The 21,710-nt window shown below is 42.8% G+C and overlaps 1 protein-coding gene across 8 annotated transcripts in view; it reads right to left on the minus strand.

The window, feature by feature from the left end:
* EML1 (EMAP like 1) overlaps window positions 1-21,710 on the minus strand; it is a 148,582-nt gene that overhangs the window by 29,386 nt on the left and 97,486 nt on the right. For 2 of the 8 annotated variants that reach the window (XM_056850902.1, XM_056850899.1), the window contains exons 4-9: window positions 20,093-20,143; window positions 18,090-18,224; window positions 13,701-13,729; window positions 10,078-10,104; window positions 6,226-6,355; window positions 1,228-1,377 (exon numbers count right to left, since the gene is read on the minus strand). In XM_056850902.1, the coding sequence (XP_056706880.1) occupies window positions 1,228-1,377; window positions 6,226-6,355; window positions 10,078-10,104; window positions 13,701-13,729; window positions 18,090-18,224; window positions 20,093-20,143 (522 nt within the window). The remainder of the gene's footprint in view (window positions 1-1,227; window positions 1,378-6,225; window positions 6,356-10,077; window positions 10,105-13,700; window positions 13,730-18,089; window positions 18,225-20,092; window positions 20,144-21,710) is intronic. The other 6 variants (XM_056850907.1, XM_056850903.1, XM_056850900.1 and 3 more) reach the window with 5 other exon arrangements.

A 21,710-nucleotide genomic window follows, 5' to 3' on the forward strand; every position in this document is an offset into this window, starting at 1 on the left:
CATGATACGCTATAAATTAATATTATACATATATTTGCTTCTGTATTTAATATAGTCTTAGCAAGAGAACTGAAGCACAGTTCAGCAGAACACAGGAGAGAAGAGGAAGAAGAAGACTTTCTCTACCACTTAAGGGAGACTCAAACTGGCTTACCATCACCTTCCCTTCCCCTCCCCTCCCCACAACAGACACCCTGTGAGGTAGGTGAGGCTGAGGGAGCTCTTAATAGAACTGCCCAAAGTCACTCAGCTGGCTTCATGTGTAAGAGTGGGGAAACCAACCCCATTCACCAGATTAGTGCCCGCCGCTCAGGTGGCAGAGTGGGGAATCAAACCCGGTTGTCCAGGTCAGAGTCCACCGCTCTTAACCACTACACCACGCTGGCTCTCTGCTGGTGGTGGAAAGTGCCGTCAAGATTGCATTTTCAAGTCAAGAGACATTCAGAGGTGGCTTGCCACTGCCTGCCTCTGCGTCACATCCCTGGACTTCCCTGGCAGTGTCCCACCCATGTACTAACCAGGGCCAACCATGCTTAGCTTCCGAGATCTGATGACGTCGGGATAGCCTGGGAACATCTAGCCAGCTGCAGAGCATCTCAGCTCTTTCCACTCCTTCCTGTTGCAGGTACTGATAATGCTTGTGTGTGACCAGAGGTGCAAGCCCTTGGGCACAGGCAGGGGGCAAAAGGCAAAGGGCTCTTGGTCCTTTAGCTCTTATCCTGTGGCTAGCGGCTGGCGCCTTTGAAGAAGGCAGCCACAGAATCTGGGACAAGTCCAAGACATTGTTTGTTGGATTATTATATTTTTGCTAATGATAGCCATTTAATTTTATTAATTTTATTAGATTTTTATCCCACCCTTTCTTGACTGAATTTGATCCCTGAGGGCACAAATCGGGGCACAAATATTTAGAATGAATTAGTTGGTGTGCGCCATATTGGAAAGTTTCCACCTGGGCTCATGTAGCACTAGAACTTTGTTTTCAGAAGTAAAAAAAAAAAAATCCCCCTTTACTCTAAATCAGTGGTGTCGAACTCATTTGTTATGTGGTCCGGATATGACATAGCTGTCACTTAATTGGGCTAGGCCATGCCTCACCAGCCCAGACCGGGACGGGGGGGGGGGGGAGCTGCCTCACGAACCGGATAAAAGCTCTCAATAGAGTAGCTGTTCTGTTTGTTTTGGGGTCCTGATCAGTGTTAAAGGCACTGATGTGGCCAGACTTACCACTTCACATCATCATTGTGGCCGGTGTAATGTCTTTGCAGTTGCTCCTCAACGTTGTACAATACGACAACCGATGCAATGAAATAGACCGTTTCACCCGTCGGAAGAAGGTACAGGTTGCTGCGACAGTCCCGACCCCTGTAGCCATAGCTGGGTGCCTCAGTTAAGATACAACAAAGGTGACTTTAAATGGGATGTTTAAATGGTTAAAAGCACTCCAGAGGGGAAAGAGTCTCAAGAAAGTTCATCAGTTTCCCTCTCAGGAATAGCTGGAGTTGCTGGCACTAGACTTGGAATGGAGCCACTGACAGGATAATTTGGGGGAACGGTATATTCTTTGAAGATGAACAAACGTTTTCCTGAAACATTTTGAGTGATGGTGTAACTCAGAAAATCAGATCTGCTGGCTGATTAGGACTTTAGACTTGGAACTGAATGGACCTCTCCTCCCTGTTGGCTGGGATAAGCTCTGTTCCAAGTGGCAGAAGAGCATTTCTCTTGAAACGGATTGCTCCACCAAGATGTAAGATCTGCTAAAGTACTAACTAGGGAGGGCTATACAGCAAGCTAAAGACTGGAAACTAATCTATCTAGTGATAAATTAAATAATGAGTAAGCAAGCCAGGCCGCAAATATTCTGCAGTTAATGTTCACAGGTACCCACTCCATACTCATAAAGAGAAGCAGCAAACATTCCAAGAAGAAAGAAACATCCCAAGAAGAAAGAAAGACCCTTGTTTCTGGAAAGGATTGGTGTGGTGAACACACAGGCTCTGTTCACATGCTTTCCCCAAGTGGTAAGCTTCCATGCTTCTCCTTCCATGTCCTCAGATCCACTACTACCCACTTCTTCTTGGGAAACCATGGTTTATTTTTACTTGTGAACTAGACACGCTTTGGTTTCCACAAACTGCAATTTGCCATGAAAAGGGATATTCTGGTTTGCATCTTTGGTTTCCAGGAAAATTTTGGTTTGTCAAACCACAGCTAGCCTGGTTCTCATATGATAGCAAATTACGGTTTGCCAAGAAACAGAAGAGAATGAAACAGAGCTGGGGGGAAGATGGGGACAGAGGAAAGTAAGAAGAGTTGGTTTTTATGCCCCACTTTTTCTCTACCTTTAAGGAGTCTCAAAGCGGTTTACAATCCCATTCCCTTCCCCTCAGAGAGAGCAAAAGCCCACAACATATCCCCAATCCTTCAAAGCCATCCTTTGGTGGACTGGGAACAGAGGGGACTGGCTACAGAGGTAAGCTTCCACTAGCAGAAGGCATTTCCATTCACAGAATGGAACTTTCCTGCCTTCTCCTTCTTCTTCAGCCTACTGAGCTCCCTGAAAATGTTGCTTCCTAACCCACAAGGGGCAAACAGGAGGTCTGCAAAAAAAGGGGGAAATCAGTAGAAATGTCCTACCCTTCCACTGATAGAAAACTGGCTTTGGATACAATCCATTATTGTCTGAACCATTATGACCGCACTCCTTGCTCCAAAGTTCTGATATGGGTGAATATAGCTCCATTTTAATGCTTTTACAAGGCATGCCTCACTCTACGTCCTCTGTATTGTGCCAACCCAATGCCTTAAAATATTTTAAGCATGTGTGGGAGTCTACAGCATTAAAAAAAAGTTTTAAGCGCACTTGCTATTTAAATAAGTATTGTCTGGATGGAGGTCACCTCCACTAGGTCAGCCGATACATCCCCCATGCCAGGATTGATTTCCTTTCCCGTGTTCAGGATGATTGCTTTCATTAACTTTGTGTTAACTAACCAGATGGAAACAAGATTGCAAGGGGGTTGCACTGTGTGTGTTTTTAGCAACGAGCCAGAATCTCATTCCATTGCCATCAGTGCAAACCCTAGGCAAATCTAACCAAATCATGATGGGAGATAATCTATAGGTAAGATAGCAGTACGTGTCCCTATTATCTCCCACTGAACACAAAGAGCCTCTCTCTATGATGCACGGAGTGTCTTGCTTATTACCAACAAAGATTAATCGACCTCGCTCAGTTCATCTGTTGCTTCTAGCTGGTATGAATTATGAAGACACACCAAAGCAGTCTAAAAAATCTAGATGCCTTAATTATATCCGTGGCAGTTTTCGGTATTATGTTTTCCTACTTTGAGCTTTGAAAACGGCTGCAGGGAAGCAAGTGGAAAATAGTTAAGGATCGTTGGTGTTTGTAACCACAAGAATAATCTGAGAAGATGCTTGCCCACAGCCACTTCTCAGCACTCTTTGAACGAACGCAAATAGGAAATATGGAAATGAAAAGGATCTGGCAAGCACCTTATTGTGGTATGAAACGCTTACCCTCATCATCATTTAGTATTGCGGTGTCGTTGACCAAACATGTAGTTTTAAAAATTTCCTTTACACACCCATTTCAATACTATAAAACCGATAACATTTTAGTTAAACACAACTGCTGGGGAAAGTAATTTCAGACACATGATGGCAAAGGCACCTAATTAAATTCTGAAGGATTTTCCAAAGTTGCCACATAACTCCCACCTATCCAGCATGATTAGCTTCTTACTCAGATGCACATGTAGATGGCAGTATCCCAGGCTTCTGAGAACCATTTATGTATGCCAGTATTCAGTGCAGAAAAAGCACTGCAAGCCATTTCTACAATATTGTTTCTGCACACTTAACACCAAGAGTGTGCTAGGTGCCATACAGAATATAGAAATGACAACAGTTGCTGTTTACAGGAATGACAGTATAAATTAGGTAAACAAGATTAGGATTGGAGATCAGAGCGGAATCAGGTACAGCAGAGCTGCTATCTAAGGCAGTATGCACACACAGTCGGATTTTGTGTTAATGTTATGCTATACCAGTGGTTCCAAAACTTTCTGGGCCACCGCCCCCTTGGTTCTACAAACTCAACCCCAGCGCCCCCTACCCAAAAGAACAAGAAAATTTCAAAACAGTAACAATTAATTAACAATTAATTAACAATTAATCTATTCAAAATCAAATTAAAACTTTTTAGTTGAAATTTATTTAACAAAACTGATGAACTTGATCCAGTGGTACCAGCTCTTCAAAGTCTGGATTTTTTTTTTTATAGTTTCCACCAAATTTGCCAGCATGGTGCCATAGCTTGATTTTTAAATTAGTGAACACCACAGTTGAAGGGGGGCACCTCAAGCACCCCCCTGCTGCCCCCTTGCTTCTTAGTGCCCTCCTAGGTAATCCCCCCCAGGGGGTGGTACTGCCCACTTTGGGAACCACTGCGCTATAGCAATCATTTGCAACTGTGTGGATGAACCAATCCAGTTGAAAACGACTGCTATAGAACAATGACTGTGCAATATCCAAACTCTGTGGGGGGAGCCGAATCCAGACCTCATGCAGGAACACTGGTATGAACACTGAGCTCATTATCAGGAGAGAGAGAGCCCCATTTTCTTCAGTGTCAACTCGCTTGCCAACTTCAGTGGTGCAGAGTTTGGATCACGGCCAGTAATGTGCCCTCTTGACATTTTTTTTTAAAAGCCAGGCCTTCTTTCTTATTTCAGGGATGACAAGTCTAGGGCCCAGGAGTAATGAGAATCTGTGGCTCTTGAAAAGATAAAGGCAGTCCCCTGTGAAAGGACCGGATCATTACTGACCCGTGGGGTGACGTCACATCACAACGTTTACTAGGCAGACTATGTTTACCGGGTGATTTGCCATTGCCTCCCTCAGTCATCTACGCTTTACCCCCAGCAAGTTGGGTACTGAAGGCTGAATCAAGCTTGAGCCAGCTGCCTGAAACTGACTTCCGTCGGGATCGAACTCAGGTCATGAGCAGAGCTTTTGACTGTGGTACTGCAGCTTTACCACTCTGCGCCACAGGGCTCCTGTGGCCCTTGAACATAAGCAGAAAGTCCTGTAGGCATGGTTCTGGTATGGGGCAGGACTTCTCCGACCTTCTGCTCCCATCGTACTTAGCTGCCTAATCCCTAGCTCAGTAGACTAGAGGAAAAGCACAATAGGAACAATGTAGGCACAACAGGCTACATACAAGCTGTGCAGCACTAATTCATTCCGTGGGCTTGATTTGTGCTTAGTCTTACCAATTGCTCGGTGGTGGCGGGCAAAAGCCGAGCCAATCCACCGGGCTGCCCACCGACCAGCTGAGGGTCAGTGGGCAAAAAAGAGCTAGGTAGAGGGGGAGGCCCGCGAAGTGCGCACGCATGACCCATGCACTGTGCCGACATTGCTTCTAGGTTTACCCGGAAGTGACACGGACGCTCTAGCAACCTCCGGTGAAACTCTATGAAAACCATAGAGTTTCGGTGGAGATTGCTAGAGCATCCGCATTGCTTCTGGGTAAACCCGGAAGTAAGGTCAGCATGCTGTGCAGGGCATGTGCAAGTATTGCACGCCCCTTGAACGCTCCTGCCCTGTGGAGCAAAGGAACCTGGCAACCATATTTGTGCTAAACAGGTTGACCACCAGTGGCAGAAGAATAGAAGCCACAACAAACTCTCACGTGACCTGTCTTTCCAACTAGAACAAGACCCCGAGTGATGTCTGCATTTTACAAAAAGTGATCCAGCTGGCTGTGATTCTTTTTCCCTAATAAGAATTGCATGCATCTTAAGAAACTGTGCAAATGCTATAAATACATTAATTTGTTAGTAAAGAGAACAAACGTCTTATTGGTACATTAGGATTAGTAACCATGGTGTCCTACTTTTCCACCATGTGCCTAATTTAATGTTGCGATAATTAACTTGTTTTAAACATAACCTTCAGGCTAAATTCAGCTGAACCTTTCCTGCAGCTGCTTAAACCAATTTTCATAAAGATGTGGAGCAGAAGTTTCGTACCATTAATACCAACTTGATTGTTTTATTGGCGAAACTGCACTCATTCCCAAAAATAAAAGAGGCCTGATTTTGTTTCAGAATGTCCCGTGCTCCATTATCTAAACAGCTGCAAAGAATCAACCACTTCCGTATGACCAATTTTTTTTTTGTTTAGAGAAAAGGATACACCCATTCCAGTTTAAGCCTCTTGGCTGGTAGTTCCGCTTTCGCTTCCAAACTATAAGATTCCACTTGATCTTTGGGCATGTACATGGTAACAGGACGTCCGCGCAGAAACATTTTAACATATCCTTCCTCTATAAAAAGGTCAGAAATAGGGGGTGAAATTACACACAGTAAAACTCATATATCCCAGGACTCTTCCATCCCAACCCGCATATACTTTTTATTTGGTTAAAACCCTTGCCTGACAACATTGTAAAGTTATAGTAGGGGAAGTTGATTTTTAAAAAGGTTCATATGATCAGTTATTTGCATGGCACCCCATTCTGATTTGAATCTCTAAAAACAGAAATCCCAGCAACTGTACAATCAGACTATATACAATTTATGCTACAAGCTGGGGGTGGGGGGCAAGAGGGGCGGGGAGAGAAAGCTCAACTGCCCGGAGGTAAGAACTGATCTTATTTTCATACCCAGCTGAGGGAGAAACCCCCAAGTAAAGATTACAATTAACACAGAGATGCCACTTTAAAATCTTTTATTTCATTTGATTTGATCTTTACATATCTGAGTATTAGCATCTGCAAGTTTTCAACATTTACTGCATGTTGGTGCAAAAGTGAACTTCACACTCAGAATATATTGTTAGAGATACACTGAAGCACGATGAGTTAAAGGAACTGGGGTGATGTACATGCAAAAAAAATAAAAGCCCAGCTAGATGTTTAAACAGTAATCGCAGCTACACAGATAAAGGAAAAAACATACAAAAATACAGATCCTCTGACGACAGTAAGTAAACATGATTAACACCGGAACAAATCCAGTCGGTGCTGTTTTAAGCAAGATTATCTGGATGGAGAAGAATCATGGATTTAATAACAGATCTGGAAATACTGACTCGGGGACTTCATGGGGCTTAAAAAACTGGGTGACCTAGGAAATGACATAGTCTGACTAGGACTTTTAGGAACTGACAATGCCAAAGGAGGTTTCTTGCGAACAGTGGATGAAGCTTTTCGAGACTGAGAGCTCGTTGCCGCCCGTTGCTCCATCGGCAGATCAAGGGATCCAGCCTTGATTTCATCCAAACCAGGTAGTTTTGGAGCCAGTGACATCAGCAGAGTTACTAGATGGGATAATCGTGGGCGCAGAGGAAAACGGAAGGGCAGAAGGAACAACATTGCGTAAAACAGTGACAAAATTTAGATTGACTAAAAGTATCGCTAAAAGATTTCCCAAACACCATTAAATAAAAGCCAAAGTTTAAGGCTTTGTTTTAATGGAATAAATAAACATTGCCAAGTACTGTTACACCTGTAATCAGAATCCACTAAAAAAATAAAATCACACGATGCACACTGATCAGCCACCACAGTGTAACAACTTATAAATTGCTGCAATTAAAAAGCTCTGATTTTTTTTAAAATGCAGTTTTGCCATGAAATATTTCAAGAGTTTAACTAGGTATCTTGTAATTCTAATTTTGTAAAAGGAAGAAAAAAAATTGTTAAAACGGAATATATAAAGGCTTAATAGCCGAATCATAGTGCAAAGACGTACTCTGCACTAGATACACGATATCAGGGATACTATGAAAGCACTAATAGCTACTAAAGTACTTTATTGCCGTGCATGAAAGTAACAAAAACAAGGAACATAATGAACAGCTAGACACTTGAGAAAACAGAGATATACTGTTAGTTACATTACAAGTGGCTTCATTTCTAGCCCTTATGTCAAGAAACAAAAACACGCTTCACAATTAAAAAAAAAAAAAGATAGACTTTGCAGCATATTTGAAAAGTTCAACAGGCTAACAGTGAAGTACTAAACAGAGTTACAACCTTCTAAGCCCACTAGTTTCAATAAATTTAAAAGGATGCAACTCTCTTTAGGATTGTACCATTTCACTGTTAATCTATGGGATTAGCCAACATTAAAGCCATAACACTACCATTTTCCTAACTATGGACTCTGGGACTGGTTAGCAAGTTCATACATTTCCTCCCTCTTCTAGTTCTAGTTAAAGGACACCAGGTTATGAATCTTAACCAGGGTTTAAACATACAGTTTGATGCGAGACCAGACACCCTGATTAAGGGAAAACCTGATTTGCATTAACCACGGTTAGGTAACTGTAAACCATGGCTAAAACCAGCAAGGGAGAGAGGTGAGAACTGGCAACAAGCAACAGAAGGAGGAGGAAGAGAACATCAGCATTATGTCTATACTGAAATTAATTGTGATTTGAGGATTTTAAAGCTAATTTTTACTACTGATTCCCCCCCCCCCCCGCCCCAAGTGTATTATTGTTCTGCAATTTGTTGGACACATAGTTAGACTGAAAATATGTTAATTGAATCCAGGTGTTTGTGAGACAGTTGGCTTTCAAAAAGCTGACAGATTTCTGGCCTAATTCTAAGTTTTGTTATACAAGTAAATAAATGTTATGGGTGGGGAATAGTAATTACTGAACCAGTAGTTTGCTACATGCTATTACTCTAGTACAAAAATGTTTAGGAGCATAATGTTAAGCTGTATACATTCTAGCCCAGGGACACCCTCCCCTCATTTACCTAAACCATTTTTCTATTCAGTCACATGACTAGGATAATAATTATTCCCAGGTAAATAAAATATCCTGACAATCCTAAACAGAGGTCCATGGACTTAGAAGGGTGTAACTTTGCTTAGGACTGCCATTTTACTGTTTAGCCCACATAACAGGCATGAGGAACTAGGGAAATAATGAATGTCTTTTAAAAAACTTATCTTAACGTTTTGCATGACCTGTATCACTTTGAATACCAAAGCAGAAAGTTACGCAGACATTCTACCTGTATTTCAGAACAACAGATTGCAATAAAAAAGATACGGATTTAAGGAAGTGAAGCCACTAGATACAAAGATGAAAGACCAATAGTTAAAGCAACATTAGTTAATGCAACCCACAGCATTCTTACAACACTGCACCAACAGCTTGCAAATGGCATTGAAAAGATAGCATCTAATACTATTAGGAGAACAGAAAGCTTAACGCTAAACTCCTCACTTGCATGAGGGATTGCAGGATTAAAGTTACATGTGATAGACAATTTGGTCTGCAAGAACAGAACTATCAATGACTAAAAAACACACACCTTATAATTGATATAAAGCTAAAGTGCAGGACAATGAGCAACTGTGTGGGAATAAACCATCTGTGCAATCTGCAACTCACAATTTACCCACACAAGCTACTATACCCACACACACCTCGAGTGCACACAGACTGCAATTTGCTTAGATGTTAATAATTTACGAGCAAGCCCGACATGGTACTTTCACCGAAGCGAAGTTGGCATTAGCGTAATGTATTACAAAACACTGGGGAATAATGTTAGCTGCGACAATTTAGCTGTTGGCAACTCGGGTTAAAGCTATCATCTACCAGGGACCACTCAGGAAAAATGAACAAGCGCCGCAGTAACCACTCTAGAACAAAATGCTGTTTTTAGGCATACATTAGGACGCTAACCGACCACACTACCGAGCAGGAGCTGCTGCTATCACAAACTGTTTCACAGCCCAGGTGCCAAGCAACTATTATCACACGGTGAGACATTCACAGGTCGCCATATAGCTCTCTTAACATTTCTGCTGTTATCTCTTGTCATTCATTTGACAAGATCAGCCTGAAGCCTAAATGGAAATCCACGAACAGGAAAACACTACTGGGCTTCGAACCCAGTAGATGCTCCACGAGAACTTTTGGTTTAAAAAAAGAAGCTGAACTGACTTAGTGCAGATGCAATGAGTGCAAGGACCGGCTTGCTTAGAGAGCTATGAGGTTTCAGAAGCGAGGCCAACCTACCTTGGCAATGGGTCACACGACGCTTCCCTTGTGGTTACAGAGACAGAGACAGAAGTGCTAGATAAAGATGTATTCGAGAACAGTCAGGCTTACCTAATTCCCTGTTCTTTGGATTCTCCATATGGCCTCTTCCACTAATACATTTTTTTTTTGCCCGTACAAGCTGTCTAATCTGTCCCTGGATTTTGGTGAACATCACGAGAACAAAACAATCACGCACGGAATAGGCAGCAATTCTCATGGAAGCAGCCGAAAAGCAGAGGTGCGCAGGTTTTGCTGCTGAACTGATCGGTGACTACCCACGTAAGGTATTCACAACTGGGGGACAGACAAGACAGCAGGTACAGGCAAAAAACAAACAAACCGATTTTGAGAACTGGCCTTTAGAAGCCTACTTGCTGGCTAAGAAAGCATTGAGCCCTTACAGTTCAAGCTAAGCTGGGGTGCTCTCTCCCAACTCTGATGTGGCTTTGGCCATCCGCATCATCTTGCCAAGCGGCACGGAACATTAAACCACACATTAGGCATGGTAAGATCCGTGACTAGAATGTATGAAGGGAAAACGCTCAACCCATCTGGATTCACTGGCTAAACAACTCACTGAATTACACTCGATATTCTATGCTTCTTTTCCATCAACAAAAGAACGCATCCCCTCTTTTGAAAGTAGCATTTATTTAGGCATGATTTAAAGTATATCATTTGAATGGACATGGCAAAAACAAGACCACGTTTTTGCTAGGAAGGTTAACTTTTATTTAATTTTTTTTAAAAAAGTTTAAGTTAAACAGTTAGCTGCTGCCCAAATTATGGTCAGGCTCGCTTGAGATTAAAAACAAACAAAAGATCCTGATTTTTAAATTCACCCATTCTGGAAAACTGAGCACCAAATTAGAAGCTCACTTGGCTTGGATCCAGATTTCTGCAGGCACAAGGACTTCTGCCCTTTAGAGTACAGCTTTCCCACATCCCCTTTCCACAAAAGCTCAAAGCACTTGTCAAAACCTTATTCCCAAGGTACCCTCTCCCTCAGAAACAAGATGATCAGGAGGATTTGGGGCTGCTGTGGGAGGCGGCAGAAAAATCATGGTGGAAGTCCTTGAGCTCGCAGAAATACTGGTTTGCCATGCTGATAGGAACTGCGTGGAGGAACACCTAGGAAAGATGGGCAGGAAGGAGGGATGTGTATAGGTAAATTCCACCTACAAATACTTTCTCACAAGACAATCCACCCACATCCCTCCCAAGGTTGGCTCAATTGCAATTTTAGAACCTAGCAGAGGTAAAAAAATAAAATTTAAAAATTCAAGGGATTTTTACAACAGATAATTTACAAGGTAGAATCAGTGGTCAGGAAAGGATTAATCACCCCTCCTCTCATTCTCCCTTGTTAATGATTCCTCCCCCCACCCAACATACACACACAATAAAGGTACAAGATATACACAGGGTAGAGATTTTCAGATAAATACATTTACCATTAGAACTGGGAAACAGAACAGAAAGTGTAACAAGACTATACAACTCCTTATTATGTGACAAACTTTTTTTTAACTCTAAAGGCTCTGAGCGCACAGAAAAGATCACTGATACGATGAGTTACTGAGTCTAAATTCAATGCATGACTTTAAAGGAAATAACACTTGGCAACTGAACAAGCCAAAGGAAAAGAACCCTAAATAGGTTGTGTATTCTGGTTAAAACACTGTGCTTAAATCACTGAAACTGAGGTTTAGGACCTCGGGTGTTTGTTTTTCCAGTCATTGACACTGCATTAGGATGACCCGACCTATCCTCCACATTTTTCTATCTTTCACTTACATGACCCTCTTCTGTGGGGCAGCTATACCCTTGGTACATAAAGCCAAGGACCACCCAGAATTCTGTGCAGATCGAGTTCAATTTTTGCCACTTTACTCTTTTGAACCCACTCCCAGCACCCCCTGAAAAACCATTCCTTGGGGTTGGGGAATCCTCAGGGCTGGTCAGAAGAGAAAAATCAGCAGAGTCCTCCCACACACACACCCCTCTCACACGAGCTCTACAAATGGAGTTGAGCCTTCCAGTGCTGGTCAAAAACCATTTTGTTCCCAGAGCCTGTTGAAGGAATTTCATGGATCTACCTTGGCTTTTCAACAACTCTTAATATGCAGCGTCTGGTTTTTAGTGATTGTTTTGTTTTTAAATATATTGTCATGTTTTGTTTTTAGTCGTCAACTTCTTTTGAGTATTGTTGATAGAAAGGCAGTCTGCAAATCTTCTAAATAAATACCGCAAAAGCAGTATATGTATTGGGGGGGGGGGTTCTGCCAATTTCCCCATTTTGACCCTTCACATACACGGACCCCCATGCTACATCTCACACAGATGCTCCGGGTTGCTTAACCCTCAGGAGCAACTTTTCCAGGAGCTGCACTGAGAAAGTGCCCCTTCATCATTCACAGAAGGTCTGAATCTAAGGGCCAAACTAAATGGGATGGCAAACTCATGGCTGCCACAAGTTTGGCATCACCATTTTAGTGATTTTAAAATGCTGCAAGGGCCTGATCCTGATTGGATCCACATCATGGAGCTCTTTTTCATCCCCACCCTGTGCCTTTTCAAGTGCCAAAACAGCCGGGGGGAGGAGGGGGAGAACCTGTTTAGTTTGGCTCTAACCCACTGAATTTTAGCATGCCTCTGCAAAACCAAAATATTGGTCCAGGAATTATCAGCCAAAGCTTGGCTCCTAAAGCTTGCTCCCTTTGTACTACATATCATCTTTTGCCAAGGCAGCCCTTCATTGTGAAGTGTTTCCAGGCTCGTTGTGAGATGCTAATCCTGAACGAGTGGAAACATCTAGCACTGGAGGAACATGCTCCATGGTGAAGGACTGGCCCCTGTAGTGGAAGGCAGCACAGGGCAAACAAAGCTTAGGATTCAAGCCAAAATTATTTTAGTTGGAACCGGTGACCAATTTACGGCAGAGGTCTGTGGAGTGCTAACTGTGCAAAAATGAAATATAATAAAGCAATAATTATGCAGATCCATTCAGAATTTTGCCTGAAGAAGCTTATTACAGCCGAAGGTATGCGAAGGTGAGATAACATAATTTTGATTGGGAAAAATTGGAATTCCCCAGCTTTATCGTGCTTTTCCTCCAAGGAGTTGAGAGACCTTTGAATGAGGTCCCTGCTGGTCTCGGCTAAGTATTGCTTCACTTGAAATGGAACGGCATCACGCACAATCCTCGAGGCATGGCAAGTGAATCCTGAATCTTCCCTAAATCCCACATGACCGGGGATTAATGGTTTTGTAAATGCCTTTCGTAATAAACAAATAAGAAAAGCACAACCTGGTAAGCTTGGTATACAGGTGCAATTTTTTTAAAATGTGAAAACTGTTTATTCCCATTCCATTACCCCCTACTAAGAAGGCTTAAAAATAAAACCTATTTCACATATGCTTTGATTTAGGAACCAAGTTATAATATCACTGATGACCAGTTATCTCTACTGAAAACCTAGATGATACCAAACCAATATCTTCATACAGTCAAACCCATGATTGGGGTGGGGGGGTGGGAAGGTTGCAGTATCAAAAATACATCTTTCATGCAAGGATAGAGAAAGCAAAACAGTTACCTGCGCTGAACATTGGTTCCTTGGGCTTGCTGTGAAAATAATCAAGGGGGGGGGAGTTTTTAATTAATCTGAGCTTCTCATTTCCCCTCCCAAACCCTCTTTTTCTTATGTACTCCTCATATCTATTACCGGTATCACCACCCACCTAGACTGCTTCCACAGGGAGATTTTGCTCTGGTTTGGCATCAAGCCTGGAATGGTTTTTGGTTTTGGTTTTTTAAGTACATTCACACAACCTCATCCCCTAACTGTCAAATTTCCACGTTCTCCTCTGTTTTGCTCCAGTCTTCCCCAAACCTGGTTTGATACATCCTCTTGGGAAAGATTTTATTTTTTAGAATATTTCTACGCTGCCTCTTCGGAGTTCTGCTTGAAACGGCTTACAATTAAAAACCACAATATTAAAAAAAAAAACAAGCCATTAGTCAAAGCACATTTGCAAAGCATGTTTTAGGACTTTTTAAAGTCCCATGTACATTTGTAACATTTTCCTTACCTCTGCCCCCCACAGCCCCCTTTTACTCCCACACCATGGGAGGTCCTAAAAATTGCTAGCAGCTTGATTGCTACAGCATTACGATGATCTATTGCCACAGTCTGTGAGTTTCACTGAATTTCCAGCTTTCGTTTGAAAAAAAGAATAAGTCTCCAGCCCTTTCCAATGTCTCCCCAACAAATGGGCTAGAGACTTGATTTTTTAAAATAAAAGCTCAGAATTTAGAGGAACTAGTAGTGTGTGGCATTGGATCATTATAATGTAACAATGCTATACCGATCTAGCAATTCCTGGATTTTTTGCTTGTTTGTTTTTGTTTTTAAGTTTGAAAAAAAAGCCGTCCAGTGGTGCAGCTGGGGAAAAACGCAGCGGAAATGGTGGTTGATGGGGGAAAGCGCACACAAAACTCCCACATGGATACTCCATTCCCAATGCAAATGTCTCCATTAGTGATGGCAATGACAGGGAAAAGAAGAAGCGCTTGTTTTTATACCCCGCTTTCTCTCTACCTTTTAAGGAGTCTCAAAGTGGCTTACAATCGCCTTCCTTCCCCCTCCCCCACAGCAGACACCTTGTGAGGTAGGTGGGGCTGAGAGAGTTCTGAGAGAACTGGGACTAGCCCAAGGTCACCCAGCAGGCTTCATGTGGAGGAGTGGGGAATCAAACACGGTTCTCCAGACTACCTCTTAACCACCACACCCACACTGGCTCACAAGAAGAATCATCACTGTGTGGAAGCAGCCATAGTCAACCCAAAGCCTCTCCCCTTTCATTCTTCCATTTCCTCTGATCCATACTCCCAACAAGCTACGGTACTTCTCCCGATACAGAACTGCCCAAATCTGTCCCTTCCTCTTGCCACTGAAAACCTTTGTGTTCTCCCACCTTGATTACTACAGTTTCCTCTGATCTTTGCTTTAAGCCTCCTTGATCCCTACATGGACTTTCCATCCACACTCAGTATAAATGCCTTCTGTCCACCTTGGCGGGTGGATGGAGTCCCAAGAGTAGAGGGGGAGGAGGAGGAGGCAGCACTTTCAGCTTCAGTAAGACAGGGCCACAACTTTATTTGTTTTTAGACTTATATCCTGCTCTCTATCCCAGCCAGGGCTGCAGCTCCCAGAAAATGGTGTTGTTGTTAACAGACATGTGGGCCACAGACATAACCAACCTATTTTTGTAAAAGCTGGGGAAAATCCTAGGCAAGGAAGATTGGCTTATGTCCATGGTTGCCATGTGTGCCGTTCCCTTTTGCTGCTACCAGAGTGGAAGGTGGCATGATCCCTCCTGAGATGGCCAGGCTATCTCACACATAAGAAGCTGCCTTTGGTCCATCAAGGTCAGTACTGTCTACTCAGACTGACAGCGACACTCCAGGGTCTCCGGTGGATGTCCTTCCCATCACCTACTGCCAGATCCTTTTAACTGGAGATATCAGGGATTGAACATGGGGCCTTCTGCATGCAAAGCAGATGCTCCACCGCTGAGCCAAGACCTTTCCCCTCGACTGTGGGTCATCATCCTTACTTTTGAAGCTTTCTGTGTCTTTACTGGGACGTTGGCTCCTCCCAACTCCACCATCTTCAGTTGCCAAAAATAATCTTGAAATCTTACCCTTGCTAATTCTTAAGGTGGAAACTAGGGTTGCCAGGTCCCCCCTGGCCACCAGATAGGGATGGGGGTGGTGATTAGGGTTGCCAGATCCAGGTTGAGAAACTCCTGCAAATTTGGAGATGGAGCTTGGGGAGGACAGGGACCTCAGTGGGGTACAATGCCATGGAGTTCACCCTCCAAAGTATCCATTTTCTCCAGGGGAACTGATCTCTGTAGTCTGAAGGGGAGCTGTAATTCCGGTGGATCCCCATCTCCCACCTGCAGGCTGGCATCCCTAGCGGGAACTCACTTCCTTAACCACCTCTTCTCTGTCTTCCTTCCTTCTCCATCTTAGACTTCATCTCCATGGAAATGAAATCTAGCAACTCTAGCTTTCATGGATTTGACATCCTTTTCAGTTTTCACAGGGAGCCAGCATGCTACAGTGGTTAAGAGCAGTGGTTTGGAGCGGTCGACTCTGATCTGGAGAACCGGGTTTGATTCCCCACTCCTCCACATGAGCAGCAGAGGCTAATCTGGTGAATTGGATTTGTTTCCCCACTCCTACACATGAAGCCAGCTGGGTGACCTTGGGCTAGTCACTCTCTCTCAGCTCCACCTACCTCACAAGGTGTCTGTTGTGGTGAGGGAAAGGGAAGGTATTGTCGAAGGCTTTCACGGTCAGAGTTCATTGGTTCTTGTAGGTTATCCGGGCTGTGTAACCGTGGTCTTGGAATTTTCTTTCCTGACGTTTCGCCAGCAACTGTGGCAGGCATCTTCAGAGTAGTAACACTGAAGGACAGTGTCTCTCAGTGTCAAGGGTGTAGAAAGAGTAATATATAGTCAGAAAGGGGTTGGGTTTGAGCTGAGTATTGTCCTGCAAAAGTATTGTCCTGTAAGTATCAAGATAATGTGCTAATGAGGGTATGGTATGTTAATATGGAACCATTGTATCCTGAAGTGATCTGTTAATGTGTGTAATCCAAAACTAATCTGTATGGCTATTGTTGAATGTTGTCTTTGTCTGGAGGTGTTTCAGGGCAGGAAGCCAAGCCTTATTCATTCTTAAACTCTCCTCTTTTCTGTTAAAGTTGTGCTGATGTTTGTGAATTTCAATGGCTTCTCTGTGCAATCTGACAAAATAGTTGGTAGAATTGTCCAGTCTTTCAGTGTCTTGGAATAAGACCCTGTGTCCTGTTTGTGTCAGTCCATGTTCAGCCACTGCTGATTTCTCAGGTTGGCCAAGTCTGCAGTATCTTTCATGTTCTTTTATCCTTGTTTGTATGCTGCGTTTTGTGGTCCCGATGTAAACTTGCAGCTGTGGAGAAGTTTACATCGGGACCACAAAACGCAGCATACAAACAAGGATAAAAGAACATGAAAGATACTGCAGACTTGGCCAACCTGAGAAATCAGCAGTGGCTGAACATGGACTGACACAAACAGGACACAGGGTCTTATTCCAAGACACTGAAAGACTGGACAATTCTACCAACTATTTTGTCAGATTGCACAGAGAAGCCATTGAAATTCACAAACATCAGCACAACTTTAACAGAAAAGAGGAGAGTTTAAGAATGAATAAGGCTTGGCTTCCTGCCCTGAAACACCTCCAGACAAAGACAACATTCAACAATAGCCATACAGATTAGTTTTGGATTACACACATTAACAGATCACTTCAGGATACAATGGTTCCATATTAACATACCATACCCTCATTAGCACATTATCTTGATACTTACAGGACAATACTTTTGCAGGACAATACTCAGCTCAAACCCAACCCCTTTCTGACTATATATTACTCTTTCTACACCCTTGACACTGAGAGACACTGTCCTTCAGTGTTACTACTCTGAAGATGCCTGCCACAGTTGCTGGCGAAACGTCAGGAAAGAAAATTCCAAGACCACGGTTACACAGCCCGGATAACCTACAAGAACCAACGAAAGGGAAGGTGATTGTAAGCTGGTTTGAGTCTCCCTTAAATGGTAGAGAAAGTCGGCATATAAAAATGAACTCTTCTTTTTCTTCTTACCCTGGGCTATATTAAAGAAACTGCTACTGGTTAACTTAAAAGTGTTTAATTATTTCCTTCTTACTCCTGCCTTGCCTTTCCTATTCACTCCCTCTTCATCATCCCGCCCCCTTTGATATCTCCTCCACTGTCAAAAGTGTAACCTTCTTATGTTACTCTGTAAAATGCCCATGATAACATCAAAAAGCCTAAAAATCTGCGGCTGACATTAAGAGTGAAGTGGGGCAAAATGAAAGGAATGTAAAGAACTTTCCCATACCTTTCACTGTTCTTTTTGCCACTTGATGAACTGCTTGTGGATCCAGCTCTGTTGCGGCTGCCTTTGGAATCTCCGTAGCTTTCCCTTCGACCCCCAGGAGACACACGTTCAGTCGAGTTTGTTCTTTTGACAGTGCTATTGGAATTGGGGAAAAAATCCGTCAATGCTCATGGAAACCCACACGTAAAGCTCTAAAACAAGAACAAAACAAAAACGTGATGCCACAACAGTAATCTGATTTATAGGGAGCCAAACTAACTGGACCCAGCTTTTGGAAGCATGCTGAAATAAAAGGTAAAGGTAAAGGTCCCCTGTGCAAGCACCGGGTCATTCCTGACCCATGGGGTGACGTCACATCCCGACGTTTACTAGGCAGACTTTGTTTATGGGGTGGTTTGCCATTGCCTTCCCCAGTCATCTTCCCTTTACCCCCAGCAATCTGGGTCCTCATTTTACCGACCTCAGAAGGATGGAAGGCTGAGTCAACCTCGAGCCGGCTACCTGAAACCAACTTCCGTCGGGATCGAACTCAGGTCGTGAGCAAAGCTTGGACTGCAGTACTGCAGCTTACCACTCTGCGCCACGGGGCTCTTCATGCTGAAATAAGCATGCATCTTATAAGTCTTCCCAAAATTGAAATGGCTGGAATATAAATCTAAATTCTTAAAACTTGAGTTCTTGCTTTCTGTATTCTGGTCTCAGTCACTGCTGCACGGCACCAAAGTAATACCAAAAAGGGATCAACACTTTGGTCAGCTCTCATTAGAGCTGTTTATGCCACAGTTCAGTGACCCGTGAAAATGAGCATGCCCAGCAGGGCTCTGTGTTTTGGTTTTAAACAGCAGGCTCCTTGCAAACAGCCACAGGAGGAGGATTAAAAAAAAAAAGTAACTTGCAATACAGGCCTTAGGGGGTCTGCTCTTGTAAGAAGCAGAAACAGTCAAAGTGCTCGCTGGGGGAATAACAGCCTAGGGTCCTGTGATTGGGGAAGGGCATATACTTATCATTCTTAAGTAATATCACCTAAACAGCCAAAAGGCCACAAGCAGCATCACACTAATATGATCCCCCAAATTAACCCTTTTTACATTTAATTACCGCCCTCAAAAATTCATCCACTAATTATGTAATTCTTTTACCTGTGCCAAATAGCAACTACTGAATTAAGCTTTGCGGGGAGAGATAAAATTTATAAAGCAAAAGTTGCCCTCAATATTTCAGCCTCAAATCATCCCAACAACAGCAGTACAGCAAAGTATAGGCCATTTATGCATGGGAGGTTTTGCCTTGGATTTGCCGCTTTCTGTACGAACATTTCCCCCATCTGAACTCTCAAAACTCTGCATGGGGGTTTATTTTTGAGTTCTGAGAATTCAGATGGGGAAAACGTGCATCTACAGAGCAGCAAATCCAATGCAAAACCTCCCATGAACAAATGGCCATTATGTTCCAGTGTGTCTATATAGCCGTCCCCACATACACAGCGTCTGTCTGAATAGGGAATGTTTGCAAAGCGTCCTTCGGTAACTACTCACAGAAACACCTTCAGCCTAGCCAACATAAACGCTCTTCTGCAGACCATTGAGAAATGTCACCAAAGTAAGTGAGACCATTAGTTGTCTCCTCACGTAAGTATTCTTAAGCACATACATACACTTTCATTGCAATCACACTACAAAGTGGCATATATGCAAAGGTATTTGAATTAATAAGAAACCTAATTAAGAAATCCTCACTAAGAAGCAGGAGATGTTAGTATGGAAAGAGAGGAAATAAAAGTTAATATTTCATAACACTTAAAGCGAATTTGAGAGGGCTAATTATGATAATTTGTTTCAGTTGGGGTTCTTTTCCCCTTTTATAATTACTACAATTATTCACAATAATGCAAGACGCGGTTTTCATCATGAATCGCAAGACAGAGAGTGAGGGAGAGGGAGCAAGAGGAAAAGAGAGACTAAGAGATATGACATGACATTACAATACTAGAAAGAACCCCTCACCTTAGAGCAGTTTTTTTCAGTTTACATGCATTGAGAAGACTCACAGACCTGCTTAATCCATGAATGAGAAGTGCATAAACAAAGCAGAATAAAAGTGAATGCAGTAAAATAAGAATGTAAGAACAAGGAACATTAACTAAAAGTTACAAATACAAGACATACGATTTCATGCAATCAACAGACAATCCTGCATGTTATGTGCAGCAGGATTAAGGAACCCCAAAGTTTTAACGGATTCCCCGATCAGCTATTTTGGCCATTCGAGCAAACAGCTTATGTATGGCACATGGCACAAACACACCGAGGGCTTTAAAGAAGTTTGCAAAGAACAAACACATTCTCAGTCTGAAGCTCTCCATAGGCAGATGTCTCAGGATGTTTTTGTTCTTAAGACATTCATGAATTTCCCACGGTTGGCAGGGGGGGAAAAAGACAGCATGTAAATATTTTAATAAATAAACACAAAAAGCAAAACTGTAAGCCACAGGAGACTAACCGAACACTCAATTCTACAGCAACAAGGGGGAGGGGAGAAGATAAGAGCATGTTAGAGACACACAAATAATGGATGATGGTACATAACCATTTGAAATGCCAGATAGCCAAAAACAAACAACCAAATAAAAAACCCAAACAAACCACCTTTACAATATATGAAGGCAAGAAATGTAAACTCTTGAGTCATTCTATCTATTAATAGAATACAGGTCCTTGTAAAGGGGAGGGGATACAATCATATGTAGGAACAAGTTTCAGCAGCACACAGGGAGAGGGGGAAATTTGCTCTACCTTGAGTGAATACTTCTGCACAGTCAGCAGAGCCCATGTCAAGGGACCGGTGATACTGCTATATTCTAGGAATGTATGACCCCCCCCTTCTGCTGTAGTAATTAGTGTGTGTGTGTATGTAAGGTAGGTGGCTGACCTATGAGAGGGGACCACCAGTGCCCTGTTAATGTGTTTTTATATATATAGATTAGCGCACATACACTGGTGGGGATTTACCTCCTATAAATATATGAACGAGTAATTTGCACTTTTAAAATTGCCTTGACACGATCTTTCCTTTCTTATTGAAAAATACCATAAAGCTTTATATTATGTTCTTGAGTTCACGGTATTTTTCAGGTTGTCCGAAATAGCTATCGCGTCAGGGCTAAAACTGAGTCCCCACCCCTTTACCTTCTCCCTCCCTTTCCGTCACTCAGGCACCGTTCAGGTAATACTCGTCCTTCCTACGCACAGGCCCCAAACAAATTGAATTATGCTTCTTCGAGCCTAACAGGATTTTATGCGCATCCACCCAATTCCAACAAGACAGCAAAGTGTGGGCATCTGGGGATATCCAAGGCAGAGCAGACATAGCCTTTAGGGGCAGGGGGAGAAATAAAGCATGACCTTTTCTCCATGCTGCATATAGGGAGAAGGAAGGAAGCCCAGCAACTTATCAAGGCCCCTCTTGTTTCTCTAATTTAAATTCATTTAAAGTACTTGTTCTTTTTATTATTATTTTCAAACAGGTATCTCTTTCCCTCCTGGACAGCTTTCCCACCCCAATCCATAGCACAAAGGCTCCTTTGTCGATTAGATCCGCAGCAACAACAACAAACCTAAGCCT

The sequence above is a fragment of the Euleptes europaea genome, chromosome 6 (assembly GCF_029931775.1).
Source record: "Euleptes europaea isolate rEulEur1 chromosome 6, rEulEur1.hap1, whole genome shotgun sequence".
Lineage (NCBI taxonomy): Eukaryota > Metazoa > Chordata > Lepidosauria > Squamata > Sphaerodactylidae > Euleptes > Euleptes europaea.